Genomic DNA, 19,222 nt, shown 5'->3' on the forward strand with positions numbered 1-19,222 from the left:
AAAGAAAGAAAGAAAGAAAGTAGAGAACGTTGCCTCCTTCACCTCCAATGTTCACAAAGACAGTACATTCTGGGAGTGGAAGCCGAAAAAGTAAAGCGTGGTGCGGTGAAAGCAGCAGGTGGAGTCTATCGCGCCTAAAGAACCAGAGGTCTGATGCTCTGATGGCAGCCGAGCAACGTGCCAACTTTCTTCCTATCTCACAGAGTATAAAGAAAGCAATTAATATCATTACAGTACTCACTTCTATAGGAGATCTTATCAAGTTGCTGGACTGCCACATTTCAGATGCTAGGAAACAGAAGGGAAATGCATCCTTTTCTTAGCAGAGACCCTGGAATTACTGGATTTCTCAGGCTTTGAGCCCAGGTCTAGCGCTACAGCTTAGGGAGGCCAAGTCTGTCTTAAAGCTCAATCTCAAAAGTCTTTTGTAGATTGTTGGAAAATGGGTTGGCTCCTGCAGCCGGTCCTTTATTTCCTGGTTGCTGAGGCCCGGGTTTGGTCTCCAGTGCTGCCCACTTGGCCTCAAAGCGATCATCATCTTGAGAATCACTGGCCACTGGAGCTGCTAGCTGACTGCCCTCGGGCGGCCAGCTGCTGGTGCTGCCACCATTCCCGCCACAGCTGGGGGTTCCGTTCTGGGCGGTGCTGCTATGTAGAGGGAGGCCATTAATGGTTGTTAATGATGGTGGTGTGGAAGAGAATGGCGGTGTTGAAAAGCCTCCTGTGGACCCAACTGCAGCAGGTGCTCCTGTGTAAGAATGGTGCTGTTGGCCGACTATTCCGATTGCCCCGACTTTAGGTCCTCCTCCGGCTGAGCCTATGGCTCCACCTCCACCTGATGACCCTGTGGCAGTGCAGAAAACATTTGCCACCATTTGCGATGGTGTGATGCCCCCTACAGGCACACTGGCATTGGGGAAAGTCATACTGTTGGCCAAGCCTGGCATGTAGGTCTGCATGGATACAAATGCTGGCTGAACAGGCTGACTGGCAAACATTCCTAGAGAGGCTGGAGTAGCATCATAAGCCAAGGGGAAGGGCTGCATGCAGCTTGGAAGGGATCCCGGGGGCCCAGGAACTGAAGGCTGGATCATAGGGGCCCCAGTCATGATCGGCCCAGACATTGTGGGGATGGACATGGAAGGTAAAGACATAGGAGGCCCTGACACTGGAGGTCCTGGTATTAGAGGAACTGATAATAGTGGCATGGGTGGAAGAGGCAATGGGACCTGACTTGACATGGCAGAGGGGACTGAGATGAGAGGTTTGGACATGGAGACAGTTGACACTGGTGCCACTAATAAAGCTGCCTGAGTGGACATCTGATGAGTCGGAACTGTGGGTGGTCCAGGAATGGCCAGGATGGTAGGACCTGGTGGAGGGGTCTGTTGAGCCTTGACAGACTTGGAAACCTCCTCCAGCCATCTCTCTGCCTCAGACGGTGTGCGTTTGTGTCCACTCTGCATGTGCATTGCCACAGGAACTGCAGGAGGAGAGTGGAGCGGAGGCTCTGGTTGCACCCAAGAGGAAGTAGCTAGAGATTTAAAAAAAAAATAAAAAATAATAATTACACAGTGGAATAATTGCCAGACCTTCAAAAGCAGTTCAATATTAGAATTGAGTGGATTCTCACCTTGCATGGGTACAGGTGGTGGGGGCAGGATAGGGGGCACAGTGCAGATCGGAGGGCCATTTGTAGACAGAGATGGGTTGGAGAAGAGCTCGTCTGATGGTTTAGTGAAAGACATGTTAATCTGGCTGCACAGGGCATTAATACTGCCGTCTGCTTCTCCTGGCAATCCCATCTCCATCTCTGGAATTAGCAACAAAAAGATATACAGGGTGGATGAAGAGGTGGGGAAAGAGTAAAGGTACAATGAAGTCAAAGAAATGGTTAAATGAAGCAATGGCATGAGAGAGAAGGAGGGTTGAGTAGAAGAACAAACAAACAGAAAAATAAATGTTTTATTCATTTCTATACAGAGCCAGTTAACATCACATGTTTAGAAACCTCAGTTCAGAGCTCCTAGTCTGGTCAAGATGAGTTCAAAAAATAGTCCAAACAACTTTCAATAGAGTCAGTTAGTTAAAATCTGCATTTTCCTTAATTGTGTTTAAACAAAACAATACAATTACTGCTTTTTTATAAAGAGATGGCGAAAATATTTGTCTAATCTATCTGTTTCATGCTGTGTCATTTCTTGTTTTGTTTTTAATTTGAAACTAACATTATTCTTTATTATTGCAGATCACATTCTTCCATGTCCACCAGCTTGATTAGTTGTCCTGCCTTCAGTACTTTTTGACCTGTGTTCTATTTGTCACACCTGCAGTAATTCGTTTTCTCTCATCAGTTCATCTATTCATCGCCAGAAATTGATCCAGCATTCAGGCTTAAGCATCTTGCCCAGCAGCCAGAAATGAAACCCACATTTTAGCCTCCAGCTGTTTTGTGAGTTCCATGATAGTGTTTCCTCACTTGTTTTAATGCATAACACCAGCCATATGTTGATATGGTTGTTGGGCAGGGGGGTATTTTCCTTAATTAGTTTTTTATCCTGTGAAGCACTTTGAGGTGCATTGCCTTGTATGAAAAGTGCTATATAAATAAAGTTTGAATGAGTGATTTATATAGCATTTTTCTGATTTGATGACCACTCAAAGCAGTTTTTCCATTCAATGATTCATACCGTACATATTGAGTTCTATCACTTATCTATCATACACAGTCACCGGCAGGAGCAACTTCGGCTTCAGTGTCTTGCCCCAGGACACATCAGCATGTACAAGTGTTTACCCGTGGATCAAACCCATGGCCTTCCAGTTGAAAGACGACCCGCTCTGATGGAGCCTTCTGACCTCAGTAAACAGCAGATTAATAGAAATCCCAAGCAGAGCAGGAATTGCAAACTTACCAGGGCTTTCGGCCTGGAAGTCAGTCTTGCGTTGCAGGGTCGAAGGCAGGTCGTTGAGCCGGAGTGACAGTTGCCTCTTGAAAGGGGAATTCTTCTGGCTAAGTGCTGGGAATCCCCGGAATGAGCCCTGACGCACCAGCTGCTCAATAGGCGCGTGGCGGCGGGGGATGGCATGGCGTCCACCTGGTTCTGGGCGCTCCATGGGGGACGCCGCACCCTCTGGTGGGGAGGCAGTGCCAGGTGGGAGAGCTGGGATGCCAGAGATGGGCTGGTCTACAGGAGGACAAAGTGACAAAGGACCTTATTGAATATAATCCGTTATTTATTGATGTAGGTTATGTGTGCTCATATATACTGTACATGAATATTCTCCAACCTCTCTTCTTGTCCTGCAGTTTGTCATCCCGCTCACTGCTGCTGCCCTGCTGGCTGCAGGAGGAGTTTCCACGGAAGGAACCCTCACGAACAAATGAGGTGCGGCTGGCATCAAAGGATGCAGTCACACCACACTCCTTCTCCCTGCGCTGCTTCCTCTCTAGACAGGCGGCGAAGGCACAACCCACTGCATGGCTCAGTCTCTCCCCCTGTTGGAGTAAAAGTTTTTGTTAGTTGAGTAAAAGCAGAGATTTAATCATTTTCAAACCATCTGAAAACAGAATTGATATGGTATACTTGTTGCTTCAAGTCTACAGAGGTGTTTTCATGCAGTATGACTGCTGCTAACGACAAACTAAGGTATAGTTCAAGCTTTTTGATGTGCAATGGTACATTTTTTGCCATTCATTGATTCTTACCCATTCATACAGTGCATCTTTCTCTCGCACACATCTGTCATAAACATTAATATGCTTAATACCTCAAGAAATACTGCCACTGACACTTGGTCAGTATTGACTATGCTTAATAATACCATTAAGCAGCCTCAGACATGGAGGAGAAGACCTCTTAACATATGAAAATACTCACCACTGGCAGCCATGTTTTCACCATCAGCCATGTGACAAGTGGATATATACACACATATATATATATATGGTTGTTTGGATGATAAATTTCAGTTAAATATATTATATAGGAGTGATATTTGAGAAGTGAAATAAAGTTTATATGATTTATAGAAAGTGTGTATAGAAAGTGTGCAAGAATTATTTAAACACAATTAGGCATGTGCATAAATGTAGGCACCCTTGTCATTTTATTGATATCATGGTGCTTCTTTAGCACTATGAATAATAATAATAATAATAATAATAATAATAAAAATAATAATTATTGGAACTCAAAATTGCTTTGGTAACCTCAGTGACCCTTGTGGTGGCTCAATTTATGCACATGCCTAATTTTGTTTAAATAATTCTTGCAATGCTGCCCTCAACAGTCCTGAGTCACACTTCTTCCTGCCCGTCGAAGCTTGATCCCAAACTCATATGGAGATAATCTGGGTCACAAGAATTTGCAATAGGAAGAGGATGTCTGAAAACCATAAATATTAGGGGCTGGCAGGAGACTTCAAAAGCCTGGACATTTGTGTTCTCCCCAACAATCCATACAGACAATTTCAGGAAAAGATCTGTCTGAAAGCAGCTGAAGCTACTTCCTGTCCCTGCCCTGGATGTTTATAGACAACAGAGATTACTGGACAGAAATCTATGTCTGTCTCTGTTAAAAAAAGACCAAGACCAGACCAATATGCTGTATTATGTGTTTCTAGAGAGTGTTTACAGAGAATAATTTATCTTTCTCCCTCACACACAGACACACACACACACACAGACACACACACACACACAGACACACACACACACACACACACACACACACACACACACACACACACACACACACACACACACACACACACACACCGTGTCTTTGATAGCCATGAAACAGTGGCATATCCAGCGTCTGGTGGTCCCATCTCTGCAGATGTAGGAGAAGGCCTTGTCGTAGTTACGGTCAGGAGCACAGAATGAAACCTTCTCTATGGTCTGGTCCACTATGAGATCCTACGAGAAAGAGAATGAAAAGTAAAGAGGCCAAGATGTTAGAAAGAATCACATGGTTAAATGTATATAACTGTATATAACGGTTTAACTGTATATCACTGTTTAACTGTATATAACTGGTTAACTGTATATAACTGTTTAACTCTATATCACTGTTAAACTGCATATAAGGTCAAGTGTGCAGCTATTATCTTCTTCTTCTTCTCTTCTCCTCTCAGAGAAGGTCTCTCAGCTGCCAGACACTCTTCAAGTGCGTGTACGTGTTACGCTGGATCTTCCCTCCCCTGCTGAGCACCTTCACACGCTGAATCAAGTTGTTTGAAGAACAAAAAACTAGCTCCAACAGATACATCCCATCCCCTGCTCAAGTCAAAGCTCTGCCCCCAAAACAAATAAATGAGTGTTCTGTGTGGACGGTGTCTTTAAATAAATAAAATGTATTAATACTATTATTAGTTTTATAGACAGTGGCTGTTTAAATGTAATGAGCCAGGCAGGTCATTTCTGTTTATTGTTACTGTTGTTTTATTATTAAATGCATATTGCATGCATTTCTGTTGAATATTAAGTTGCGTAAGAGTATTTATTAAAATACAGTAGTTATTATACATTTTCATTACATACTCAGCCCCAAATATTGGATTGGAACCTACAGATGAGTCGTGGCACAAACACATTTCTGATTGCTTTTCACTTGAGATTTATATTTGCAGTACATCGCTGAGCCACACGAGGGAGCTTTTTAATCTATATCTACACATTACAATCCACAATTCAAGACACTTATGCCTGGCTCATTAAAAAAAAGACATCTCTCTGTAGTAAATTCTCTGTCCAACATAATATTAGGTAAATCATTTATTACAGAAGTGGCTTTAAAAATAGCTTGTCACATTTTCATATATTGTGAATTGTTTGGAAATGGTTTGTGATCAGTGAAAATGTGGGTCCCTAGGTAAAAGGTATAAGTTTATACAGTTTAAGATATACAGTATAACGTACATAATATAGTTTTGTCTAAGTATTAAATCAGTGAATACTGAAAGCATGTTTTCAAAACTGTCAACACAGTTAGAATATTGTACATAATTAATTCATCTTACCTATAAAACTCACTCATAATCATCACAACTCTTCATGCCACACTGAATATGAGATTATGAAAAAAATACAGGAAATAATCCAAGATCAACAGAGGCTCAATGAGGATTTATCAGATTCATAATCAGTTTAAAATGTACACAATACTAAGAATTTGTGATACATAATATAAAGAATCATGGGCCCACGGTTGGTGTAGTGGTTAGCACTCTTGCCTTTGCAGCAAGAAGACCCGGGTTCCTGGGTTCGAGCCCTGTTTGGAACAACTCCGGAACAAGGGTCTTTCTGCAAGCAGTTTGCATGTTCTCCCCGTGTGTGCGTGGGTTTTCTCCGGGTTCTCCGGCTTCCTCCCACAGTCCAAAAACATGCGATATGGGGATTAGGTGAATTGGTCACTCTAAATTGACCGTAGGTGTGAGTGAATGGTTGTTTGTCTCTATATGTGGCCCTGTGATGGACTGGCGAACTGTCCAGGGTGTACCCCGCCTATCGCCAAATATCTGCTGAGATAGGCACAGCACCCCCAGAAAAAAGCGGTAGATAATGGATGGATGGATGGAATATAAAGAATATAAAACAGACAATAGTTAGAGAAAGGCCAGCAGACTATTGGCTTCATTGCTAAAAGAGAAGAAGAATGAGGACAAAACAGAGGTGACAATCTTTTTACCTTAGTTTTGTCATCAACCACCCGGAGTCCATCAGCCGAAACCCACAAGACTGCCTTCACTGTCTTTTTCCCGCTCTGCAAAAGAGAAAGAGAATGCAATTCATTCACAACTTCAGAGAAAAACTACATCCTAAATCCACGTCATCTCACCAGGTGATCCTGAGTGAAGCGTGAAATGTATCTGTGGTCATGTAACGTGATCATGACAACATTATGAGCGCATGAGTTAGCGCTGGGTTATGAGCAGTGAGGCGGTCTGAGGTAGACACTGTGCCAGCTGGCTCTCAGAGGAGGACACCAGGCATAGCTAATAACACACTCAGCATGTGTCCTGCTAAAAATACATGGGCTGAAGGAAACAGCTCCCTGTGTGCGTACAAGCTTAGAGATAAGGCTTTGTTTTTCGGGCCATTGAATGGAAATGTGTTCCAGGTATTTCTCATGTTGTAGGGACTTAATTATGTTTACTAATCACATTATATGGGGACTAGTCTTGTTATGAGGGACCTACGGGTGCTAAGTGTGGTTATCCAGTTGCACTAAGGCTGAGCAGCAGGTAAAACAGTGGGTCCAGGACCAGCAGACTGGTTCACAGCCTCTGTCCTCAGGCAGATTTTTTGATATGATTTTTGTATTATGTCAGATTTAAATGTTTTATCTGTCTGATATTTCATCCAGTGACTGTGTGTGTGTGCGCGTGCATGCGTGCGTGTGTGTGTGAGAGAGTCTTACAAGAGACTTACAACTTTGAGCTTCTTCACTGCCTCCTCACAGACATGCATCCCTCTTGACTCCTCCACCTCCACCAACCCCAGGTACTGCAGAGAAAAACCAAAGCAAAGACATCTATGAACAAAACCAAATCATCAGACGGGTTTTTGGTTCACGGTTTTAATGTTTTAGAATCGCTACGTGCTAATAAAGCTGAACTGAAAACAAAAGTAAGAAGAGCACCAGCCGCGGCCTCGTTAGCTTCTGTGAGGATCTTTGACGACCTGGAAGGTCGAGCTGCTAATAAGCACCTCTCTGCTGGATTTACAGCCATATGTTGCTGCTAAGAACAAGGACAGGAGAGGAAGAAAAGAGGACTAGAGTCATTTATAGACCTCTCCAGTGTTCACCCTTTCCGTGTACAAATGCAGTGAGGAACAACCTGACGTTCTGCTGGAGTCAAGTTAGAGGGAAAATGAGGGAGTTTTAAAGTAAGAGATGAAACCAACTGAGTACAGACAACGTGTTCCTTATTTTGTTCAATATACAACAGTTTTAACAGATTTATTAATACATGAAACAACAAGGTCTGTTGGGTTTGGGAAGTCCATGACCTAGAGGGAAGGAATTGGGCTTGTAACCATAGGGTCAAGGCCTGGGCTGCCCCTGAGCAAGGCACCGCTGGGGTCAGTCATTTGTTACAGCAGCAGGTTCAGTGACAGCAACAAAAAAGTACAAAAACAGTATTATAAACAATGGAACAGGGATGAACAGGTAATATTATAATATCAAAAAGTACCGAGAGAAAAATATACGAAGAAATACAGTATCTGATGTAAGGCTGGGCAATATACACATAACATATATATGTGTGTATATATATATATATATATATATATATATTTGTGTTATAGCAGAATTTGACCTTAATTTAACACCTAAATGTCATTCATTTAACATCAAAATGTAATCCACTTTTTTAAAGGCAGATGAAAGACTTCTTCCACTGAAGTCCTCCCATCCACTGCAGTTTTACTGTATTTTCACACGTCACTCATACCAACAGTATTTACGCCGATTGTCAAGTGATTTCTTTTTTTGGAATGGTTAGAATTGTACTTCATGTTACAGCACTGCGAGCAGGGCTGTGATTTACACAGAGGCACACGCTGACGCACAAACATGTCTGTCATGTGTTTGGAAAGTGGTCACAGGAGACGCATCTAGGACGTCATTAAAAGGCTGTACGTCACTGTAGGAGGTCTGTCCACATGTGATCAGATCATTGAGGACAGGTCTGAATGTTTCAAATTTAAACTGAAGACTGGTTATGTACCCAACTATCCGTTTTTATTTCATGCATAATTATATACTGCACAATATAATGTTTTCGACATTGTTTTATATTATTTTATATGTATCTTTAATTATTTGATTTGAGCTTATTATTGCATATTTTTAATAAAACACTGTTATTGTGATTCCTGCCTAAGTCATGTATGTCCCGCCTAATAAAATTATCTTGGCTTAACTGGTAATATTTTTTTAAAGAAGATGCTGTGTAACGATAATGTTCAGAGGAAATTAACCCACTAATCAGGACACCTTTAAATTGATTTTATTCAGTTTATTCGTTCACTCACTATTCTAGACCATATCTGTAACTTTTCACCCAACTTACTGCTAAATTAAAAAATGGCTTTTATCTCAAAATTGCAGTTTTCTTTCTCTCGGACAGAGTTCAGTTTAGATAGTGTAAGTTCAAAGAGAAAAAGAGTAGACAAAAACAGCAAAGAGTGAGAAAGTTGGATGTAAAGATCTGCACTCTCATGTCACACCTCACAATGTGTCTGTCTCACGCGTATCATCCTCTCACAGTCATTTCCTGTGGTCTCTACCTTGTCATCATTCCCCCTCTCTGTCCTTCATCTCTTTCTGCCATCAACTCTCCAGGTCTAACAGAGACACAGGAGGCAGAGGAGAGCTGCTGTATCAGTAAAATTAATATTTACTGCATGAGCTGAAATATAAGTTTGATCTGAGCTCAAAGGCAAACATACCATGTAAGTTCTGAGGATCAAGTACTGACTGCTATCAAGACATTTTTGTTGTGTTGTGTTTTGATGTGTAAATCTTCAGTAATGCACACTGATTTAAGTGGACTGGGATTGTCCATGAACTTTTATCGCTTACATTTAAAGGGGAAATAAGTAGTTTATAGTGCCATCTAGAGGAGAGCTGAAATCTACAACAAAGACCTGCTGCTCTGCTCACCCCCTCCATTCCCTGAGCGCTACGGTATCCGCAGCCGGTCAAATGTCGACCTCGTCGTCTTTCTCCGTGTCAGCAGATGAGGTTCGTGAGGTGAGGGAGAGGGCGAGCTACCGCGGCCGTAGCAGACGAAGCGGAGAGAGAGGAGGCGGGACTTCCACTACAAGTAAAGAGACGCTTGATTTGTTCTCTCGCGTTTGTCCTTACAGGCTCCGGTAGAAACATGGCGTCTCGCTGCTAAAAGTGGCTATGCGACCGCAGCCCGCGACCATGTTATTTTAAATGACTTTTGGAAACACTACGAAAATGAAACAAAGAATATTATACAGCGACTAGACAATGCAGGAGCACATAATATGTATAAAAAAGTGGATTTTGGGTTATATAAACCCATAAATACTACATATTGTCCCTTTAAAGGAGACATATTATAGCCTATTTCTCCAAGTTAACCTAGTTCCCTGGTGTAATAATGAACATGCTTTGGTCAAAACTCAAAATACCATAAGAATGAAGCACCATAGCAGTTCATTCACCCTGCCAAAACAGCCCTGTTCAGAACGCTCTGTTTTGAGTGCCTGTCTCTTTAAATGCAAATGAAACAGGAAACTACGTCAGCGTCACTGAGGCTCCGGCAGCTAACAGCACTTAGCATTTGGAAAAGCCATCATTTGCGGACTCTAGCCGGCACATTGACGTCATATATAAAATGTATCCAATGGACACGTAAATCCTCTGAGGCTGGAAGTTTATGTAGAACTCTGTGCTGCACTGTGCAACCAAGAATAGAACACTTTGCGGACTTCCGGATATTATTGCCCTTATTGCGCGCTTTCATGTCAGTGTGTGCGAAATTTTGTGGTTTTTGCCAGGTAATTTTGGTGGAATCTCCCAAGGTTTTTCAAAATCCCGGTTAAATGAGAAAAGTTCCTGCAGTGGAAATGGGGCTACAGGGTGAAAGGCGGGGTACATCCTGGACAGGTGGCCAGTCCATCACAGGGCCAACATACAATGTAAAATCTCTGTAATAACTGAGAAACGGTAGATCCCTTTTGGGGGAAAGCGGGGGGACATAGGACGATGATCCCTGTGTGTCCATGACGACTGACCTGAAAAAGATGCGTGTGACGTCATGTTTTACGTGACTCCCGATTGTTAAAATGAGTCTCTAACTAAAGTAACGCTAAACTTTAAAAACAGAGGCACACATACGCAGTACACAGGTACTCTGGTTATTTGTAGCGTGGCTCTTGTTTAATAAACAGACCGCTCCAGTTTGACTGTCGGTGCGCTAATGGCACTAAAGGAGCTAAAGGAGCTAATGCAGCTAGCGGAGCTAACTGGTAAACGGTGCGTGGACTCCGCACGGTGCTTGGACTTGGATGCCGCAGCACGTAAATATGACATCAAGGGGGTCTTTTTCCAGTCACTTGTCATGGAAACGCGTCGTGCGTTAACGTGCATTAACGTTGATGCCCGTTGACGCCGTTAACATGCCCACCACACTGCAGGAGGATTGGACCTGGAGAAAACCCATGTGCACACAGGAAGAACATGCAAGCTCCACACAGAAAGTCGACCGGTGACCTTCTTGTTGTGACGCATCAATGCTAGCCACTTTCTCTGCCATGTGAGTCCCTATGAAAGACCAACAAATAGAAATACCACTAGACTACTATTAAAACACAACTCACCCGAACAGGAAAGTTACATTTGCCCTTGCGTACAGCCTCTTCATCAGAGTGCCACTGATGCGGTCTGCTGGCCTCTGGCACGTAGGTGGGCTTCTTCCTCCTTAGGCTCTGACGAAGCTTGTTCATCTCTGGGGACGCGTGCTCTCTGGTACTGCACACACACACACAAAGACACAGCTAATAAGAAACAAAACACTTAAATTGTTCTTTTTTTTGCTTAACAGTAAGGCTCAGAGAGAGCTAATTCAGTACAGCTGAGCTATTATTTAAAGAAATGCCAGGTAAGGGATTTGTGGTAGTCATTTCAGACATGACTACACATGAGTTGGGATCGATTTCATTGATCAGCTCAAGCTCATTATGTCGCCTTCCCACCTGGACACAAATCACACACCGGTGGAACACAGTGATGAACACAAAGCATGGAGCAGGTTTTAATCCGTGCTGTGCATTGAAACACAAACAAACACACACACACACACACCTCTCCCTGCAATCATCCCACGTGTCTGCTTTGAGATGCTAATTTCCAAGTAAAATGAAACATGCCACCATGAAAACATGAACAAGATAATTGCTGTTTTCATTTCTCCTGGAGTCTCTGCTAATCCAGACTGAGTTATCTGCCACTGCATCAGCTTCACAAATGTCAACTCGTTCTTTAAGGTCCCTCTTTGTCCCATTTTAGTCTCTGCTCCTCAATCTCTTTATCACTTTTAAATTAAAGACATTTAGTCATAAGAGAACTACTTCAAAGCTTTAACTCCTAAAGCCATAATATGGTAATATCAGATACTGAGCACAGCAAGAAACAGCAGTAAAAACTATAGGATTATTACTTTTCTTACCATGCAGTTTCCCCATGAGTTGGCATCCTGGTTATAACATGGTTTGAAATCAAAGTATAAATATTACACTGACAACATGTGATAATATCCATATGTAAATCTGTGTACTGTCTTTTGAAGAGATGAAATGTTCCCTCTGCTGCTCTACACGCACAGTCAGTGTGAATACACTGTATATATACTGTACATACTATATATATACACACAGACTCATCACTTCCCATAATCATTGCTGTTCCTGGTAACTGCTGCCAAAGGGTGGTGTGCTGGAAGCATGCGCACACACACACACACACAGACACACACACACACACAGACACACAGACACACACACACCAGGTGCCAGTCATGTGGCACTTTGCCCAGAAATTACTGACACAAGTCAGTGTGTACTATGTGTGCAGATGGTGTGTGTGCGTGGACATTTTGTCGAACAACTTTAAAGGGCTTTTATGGGGGGTTATTAATAACAGAATACAAACCACAAGAATCCACTGAGAATAGTAATCGTTCCGAATATTATGAAACATCTGAGAGAGCATTTCTGAAATCCGTTTTGTTTATTCATGGAAAATATGGAACTTTGTGGACGAAAAGTTCAGTGTTGTTGTTGTTGGAAAATTATACATAATGTGCAGCCAAACTTCACAGTTAACTCAATGAAATGATGTCATCAAAGGTTGGTGTTTGGTCGCACAAAACAGGAGGGAGGAGTGTTTGTTACAATCTGCATTCTTACCAATAGATGTCACTAAGACCTTATCCACATAGAAACACAACTTTTGCTCCTATGATCTTTTGCTTTGTCGTTCTTTAAAGGGTTTTTCGTAAACGCAGCATGAATGAAATTAAGAAATGTCTTCATCCACAGAAAACTAAACATTGGACTATAATATTACCAATGCCAGGCCTGTATATGACACTAGAACACTGAAGGAGATGTGGAGCATGTGCACATAGCATGCAGCTTTATTTGAATAAGTACACGTTACAATCGGACACAGAATGAAGAAAGACAATAAAGGTTATCAGAGAGTGAAGAGACCAAACAATCACCAAACTCCAAGAAGAGGAAAATGATGACAACAAAGATAAGAGACAGTGAATGCAAGAGCAGGAGAGAGGTGGGATTATGACATCATAGTTTAACCAAAAGTAGTGTAATGGTGTTCCCAAAATTTCCAAAAGTCCTTGTCAATCAAAAGCCGATACAATAAAAAACTTACAATAAAAAAGCGGATTCTTCTGAACGGCCGCTAACACTTAAACACTGAACCTTTAAAGAATTAAGCAGGTACAAATGTGACCCTGTTACAGATCACCGAAATGTACTCCAGAAAGGTAAAATCCACATATAGAGCGTAAAAATATGATGTAAACAAGTGTAATCAAGCAGATGGATACTCCTCTGACTGAGCACATTGTCTGTAAACAGACATGATGTGAGGGTGGAGACATCTATCCATCCATTATCTACCGCTTTTCCTCCACCAGAGGCTGTGCCTATCTCAGCAGACATTGGGCGATAGGCGGGGTACACCCTGGACAGTTCCCCAGTCCATCACAGGGCCACATCTAGAGACAAACAACCATTCACTCACACACTCACACCTACGGTCAATTTAGAGTGACCAATTCACCTAATCCCCATATTGCATGTTTTTGGACTGTGGGAGGAAGCCGGAGAACCCGGAGAAAACCCAAGCACACACGGGGAGAACATGCAAACTCCTTGCAGAAAGGCCCTTGTTCCGAAGTTGTTCCAAACGGGGCTCGAACCCAGGAACCCGGGTCTTCTATATTAGCAGATTTAGTGGAGGAGCTGAAGAAAACTGGACTCCACGCTGCTCCTGCTGATCACTGCTATGCTGGAGCTGTAGATGTGGCCTGTGATTCCTGCACTGGTAGGAAACTGAAAGCTCTCAAGTCCTGTTTGGTTTGTTTTGCCTCTTACTGTGAGGAACATCTCCAGCCTCATCATCAATCACCTGCATTTAAGAAACACAAGCTGGTGGAGCCCTCCAAGAAGCTCCAGGAGAACATCTGCCCCCAACATGATGAGGTGATGAAGATGTTTTGCCGCACTGATCAGCAGTGTATCTGTTATCTCTGCTCTGTGGATGAACATAAAGACCACGACACAGTCACAGCTGCTGCAGAGAGGAAGCAGAAGCAGAGAGAGCTGGATCTGAGTCAAGAAGAAGTCCAGCAGATGGTCAAGGACATAGACAGAGACGTGAAGGTGCTTCAACAGGAGGTGAAGGCTCTGAATATCTCTGCTGAGAAGACCTTCACTGAGATGATGAATCTCCTGCAGACGAGAAGCTCTGACGTGAAGCTGCAGATCAGATCCAAGCAGGAAACTGAAGTGAGTCGAGTCAGAGACGCTGAGGAGAAGCTTCAGCAGGAGATAACTGAGCTGAAGAAGAGAGAAGCTGAACTGAAGCAGCTCTCACTCACACACGACCACAGCCAGTTCCTCCTCAACTACCGCTCACTGTCAGCACTCAGTCCATGTACACACTCGTCCACCATCAACGTCCGTCCTCTGAGACACTTTGAGGACGTGACAGCAACTATGGCAAAGCTCAGAGGTCAACTGAAGGACGTCCTGACCGAGACGTGGACAAACATCTCACTGGCTGTGACTGAAGCAGATGTTTTACTGACAGAACCAGAACCACAGACCAGAGCTGAATTCTTCAGATATTCACAGGAAATCAAACTGGATCCAAACACAGCTCACAAACGTCTGTTTTTATCTGAGGGAAACAGAAAAGTGACAGTGATGGATGAAGATCAGTCTTATCCTGATCACATCGACAGGTTCACTGATTATTGTCAGGTCCTGAGTAAAGAGAGTCTGAGTGGACGTTGTTATTGGGAGGTGGAGTGGACAGGAGAAGTTTGTGTAGCAGTGACGTACGAGAACATCGACAGATCGGGGAGCTCATATGAATGTTTATTTGGATTCAATGACAAATCTTGGGCTTTAGTTTGTCGCCAAAACAGTTGCGAGTTTGTTCACAAAAGCATCGAGAACGAAGTCTCAGATGTTAAAGTCTCCAGAGTGGGAGTTTACCTGGACCACAGAGCAGGTCTTCTGTCCTTCTAGTCTCTGACACCATGACTCTGATCCACAGAGTCCTCACCACGTTCACTCAGCCTCTCCATGCTGGAGTTCGTCTATATTTTTCTTCACCTGGATCCACAGCTGAGTTGTGTAAACTCAAATAGAGTGGAGTTCTTTCAGGAGCAATGAGTTAAACTCTGTGTTTAAATCTTTAACTTCTCTGCTTTCAGTGCAACAACGACAACAACAACAACAAAAAAATCTACTCTTTCCTCTGTTTTATGTTTAAATTCCTCAAATCTCTTGTTCCTCAGTCTTAAAACAGTTTTAAAGACTATATTTAACACTTTGAAACAGAACAAAGTGCTGAAACATAAGTGAACTTTATAGCTTCTATAATGTCTCACTCTGGACTTTGCTTCACACACACATGCACACACTCACGCACGCACACACACATACACGCATGCACACACACCAACAATGACATGTTTTTGACTCAAACTTAAGCAGAGTGTTTAAGAGCTATTTTAAGAGTTAAAGCAAAGTTTTTTTGGAACAATTATGGGGAAAATGTACTGTTTAGATTACAGTAATAATTATATGTCTATTGTAAATCAACTTCTGGCAATATTTTCAAAAAAAGATGTAAGCAAAAGTGATTTTAGACTGTCTTCGAGCTATTTTAAGACTTCAAAACAATGGTTATTATATTATTAAAATAAAATGTAAGTGATTTCACTGTGTTTGAGAGTTATTTTAAAGCTAAGTTTTCATTTATTTTCATTCACGCACACACACGCGCACGCACACACATTGGTGACAGAACACACACAGCTGTTCCAATGTTTGAGTTCAACAACTATTCATAACAGAGGAGGCAGGACATGCGACTCCCACTGCTTCCTTTCCTCACTTCTTCTTCTGCTTCACTACAGTTTAGACACTGAGCTTCAAGGAAAGCTGAAAGGAGCAACATCTAAAGCAAACCTCAACCTGAAGACAATGTCAGGAAATTAGTTTTACAAGGACAAATTAAGCATGGCCACACAGCGGGGTTTTGGCTCGCACTGTTGACTTGCAGCGAAAATTATTAACTTGTATTAAAGCGGACCTAGACTGGAAGTTCCAATTAACGCTGTTTTTTAGTGTGTATCTGCATTATTACCTTGTTTAAGAAGCCCTGAAGGCTCTAAACAAACATTTCAGCCATTGCTGAGAACGCTGTGTTTTATTGTAATCTCGGGCTCAGCGAGATCTCTGAAAAAACCCGGTCCGGTTACGTAAAAACACCGGTTCTCCTGAACAGCAGATCCTCCTGCTCCGGGCACTAGTCTGGGCACATCCGGTTGCGTACATTGAACCGCAGAAGAAGAATAACGTCCGTTGTGGAGGTGTTTCACGAGCGACAGTGTCTTCTGACTCTGGGTCTGACTCCGGGTCAAAGTCATAAAAGAGACTGCGGCGGGGAGTCGTGAAGAAGCTATTTTTAAACATTGTTAAAACAATATTTTGATAATGAGGAGCAGTGCATCCACCGTTCCAGAGGGGGGAGCTGTGCTTCTGAGAGCTGGTGTACTTCCGGGTACTGGCCAATCACAAGACTCTGTCTTCTGGGTGAGAGAGTTGAGTCTCAAATCTCGCGGCTGGGAAACACCGTCAGAAAAGAGGATTTCTATCGGCATTTGACATTTACACCCATTCACTCACACATTCACACAGCATCTACAGCATCTACAGCACATTTTCTATCACTCGTCTTTCACACTCATTCACAAGCTGCCGGCACACACGTCAGGAGAAACGTGGGCTTAAGTGTCTTGCACATCGGCACATGTAGACGAGTGGAGCCGGGAATCAAACCCACAACCTTCCAGTTGAAAGACGACTCGCTCTACAAACTGAAAATAAATATTCAACTTATTGATTGTGTGTGTTGTGTACGTCACTGAAATGAGATTATTAACTTCAAAAGTGTTCTGGGGTTAAAATGCCATCATGTACTCACTCTATCTAATCTGTGTTGAGACTGCATGAGTTCATGTGAGTCAAGCTGTGCTCTGTGTGTGTGTGTGTGTGTGTGTGTGTGTGTGTGTGTGTGTGTGTGTGTGTGTGTGTGTGTGTGTGTGTGTGTGTGTGTGTGAGCCAAATGTCTGATTGATTTGTTTGGCACTCTCCCTCCCTTTCACACACGCTCACACACTCACACTGTGTTCCTCCCTGATCCAGATGTTCTGTGTTCAATAGCAGCTCAGAGATTTTGGCAAAAATGGGACACGCACTCCTCCCTCGCACTTCTTCTCAACCAGATGCTCACAAACATGCCACATACAAGGAAGGAGACGGAGCATGGGGAGGAGCGTGAAGGAGAAGGGGGGGGAGATGATGTAGTCACATAGAAACGCACAGTTGTGTCTCGCTGACCACAACTTGGCTATGGTCACAATATAAACACATTGCCACCTGGTATTACAGGAAAGCCATATATATGTATATATACATATGTGTGTGTGTGTGTGCCGCTTTCTGTGTGCTACAGAAAGCGGAGAGGAAAGCAAGTGTTTATACTCACAAACATATTAACACTAACAACATGATAATGTGGTAATAATTTAGTACTAGGGTGAGGGTCTACAGTAGTGAGACCAGCTGTGATGTACGGTTTAAAGGCAGTGGCACCATCTTAAAGACAGGAGATGCAGCTGAAGAGGCTGAGATTCATGTTGGGAGTGACCAGGATGGACAGGATCAGACATTAGTGTATTCCAGGGACAGCTCAGGAATGGTAAACAAAAGTAAGAGAGTCAAGGTTGAGATGGTTTGGTCACATGCAGAGGGGGGACAGTGATTATACTGCACAAAGGACGTTGAAGATGGAGCTGCTGGACAGGAGGAAAAGAGGAAGACCACAGAGAAGGTTCATGGATGTTGTGAAGGAGGACATGAGGACAGTTGGCAGAAGAGGACACAAGAAATAGGGCAAGATTGAGGCAAATGATCTGCTGTGGTGAGAGGCAGAAAGAATAAGAAGATTTAGTACTATGGTGGTAATATTTGCTTTGTTTCATTTTCAAATTTCTTTTGGTGCAGAAAATTAGCCTGAAGCTCAGGGGGATGGAGCTTTGGTTGTAGCAGCTCCCAAAAGGTGGAACACTGCACATCAGACTGTCCTCACAGAGTGAGTTGTTGTTGTGTCTCTATGTTTTTGCATTATTACTATACAGCACTTTGTTCATTTGTGTTGTTTGAAATGTACGCCGTAAATAATAAATAAAGAAATAAAGAATGTGTGAGGGTGTGAATGACAAACACTGTCATGTAAAAGCAGCTTGAAACGGTCATTAAGACGAGAAAAGTACTACATAAATACAGACATTTACCATAAGGCAATATGTACCTCTGTGTGCTAGCCTCATTACAGTTTTTCTCAATTGTTTACACACAAATTCTGGTACTTGAGACACAATGACCACAACAGGTAACCCATGCACCAACCCACTGAACCAACTCTGCTAAACTACAAGCACAATTCCTGCTTTACACTCAAATTGCAGTTGTAAAACACACTTTTTTCAAAACACTACACACAATTCTCTGCATTTGGCACAATTTTCATGAAGAAAATCTCTTGTTTTCACAAGGAACACTCAAAATTCCAAAGTTAATTTCCCTACTATGCAAACTGACTCATCACATGGGAAAACACCTGTCACACAGGTTTACAATCTGCAATCAGTGTGTGAGCATAAAAGGGTTCTGTTTTGTATGTAGACCACTGTGCAACTTTGTGTTGGTTTGGATGGACACTGTGTACATTGTTTTTGTGGGAAATATATAGGAATACAATTTCATTGTTACTGTGTATTTGTGTGTTTTGAGTATAAAAACAATCCATCCATTATCTAACGCTTCATCCTCCACCATTCACCAGTC

At 42.7% G+C, this 19,222-nt stretch overlaps 2 protein-coding genes across 2 annotated transcripts in view; one reads left to right on the forward strand and one right to left on the reverse strand.

Annotated features, from left to right (window-relative positions):
- Window positions 1-401: 401 nt before the first annotated feature.
- Window positions 402-19,222, reverse strand: part of numbl (NUMB like endocytic adaptor protein) — a gene marked incomplete at its 3' end in the record, with an annotated part of 23,170 nt that continues 4,349 nt past the window's right edge. The window contains exons 2-9 of the mRNA XM_083887195.1: window positions 11,369-11,519; window positions 7,436-7,510; window positions 6,693-6,767; window positions 4,781-4,921; window positions 3,292-3,499; window positions 2,916-3,188; window positions 1,634-1,813; window positions 402-1,534 (exon numbers count right to left, since the gene is read on the reverse strand). Of these exons, the coding sequence (XP_083743321.1) occupies window positions 402-1,534; window positions 1,634-1,813; window positions 2,916-3,188; window positions 3,292-3,499; window positions 4,781-4,921; window positions 6,693-6,767; window positions 7,436-7,510; window positions 11,369-11,519 (2,236 nt within the window). The remainder of the gene's footprint in view (window positions 1,535-1,633; window positions 1,814-2,915; window positions 3,189-3,291; window positions 3,500-4,780; window positions 4,922-6,692; window positions 6,768-7,435; window positions 7,511-11,368; window positions 11,520-19,222) is intronic.
- LOC310924550 (tripartite motif-containing protein 16-like) lies at window positions 13,543-15,453 on the forward strand (the record flags this gene model as incomplete). Its single annotated transcript, XM_083886332.1, is given in 3 exon segments — window positions 13,543-13,557; window positions 14,000-15,326; window positions 15,329-15,453. Coding segments are annotated over 3 exon segments (1,467 nt in total).

This window comes from Microchirus variegatus, assembly GCF_963457635.1.
Source record: "Microchirus variegatus genome assembly, chromosome: 3".
NCBI lineage: Eukaryota > Metazoa > Chordata > Actinopteri > Pleuronectiformes > Soleidae > Microchirus > Microchirus variegatus.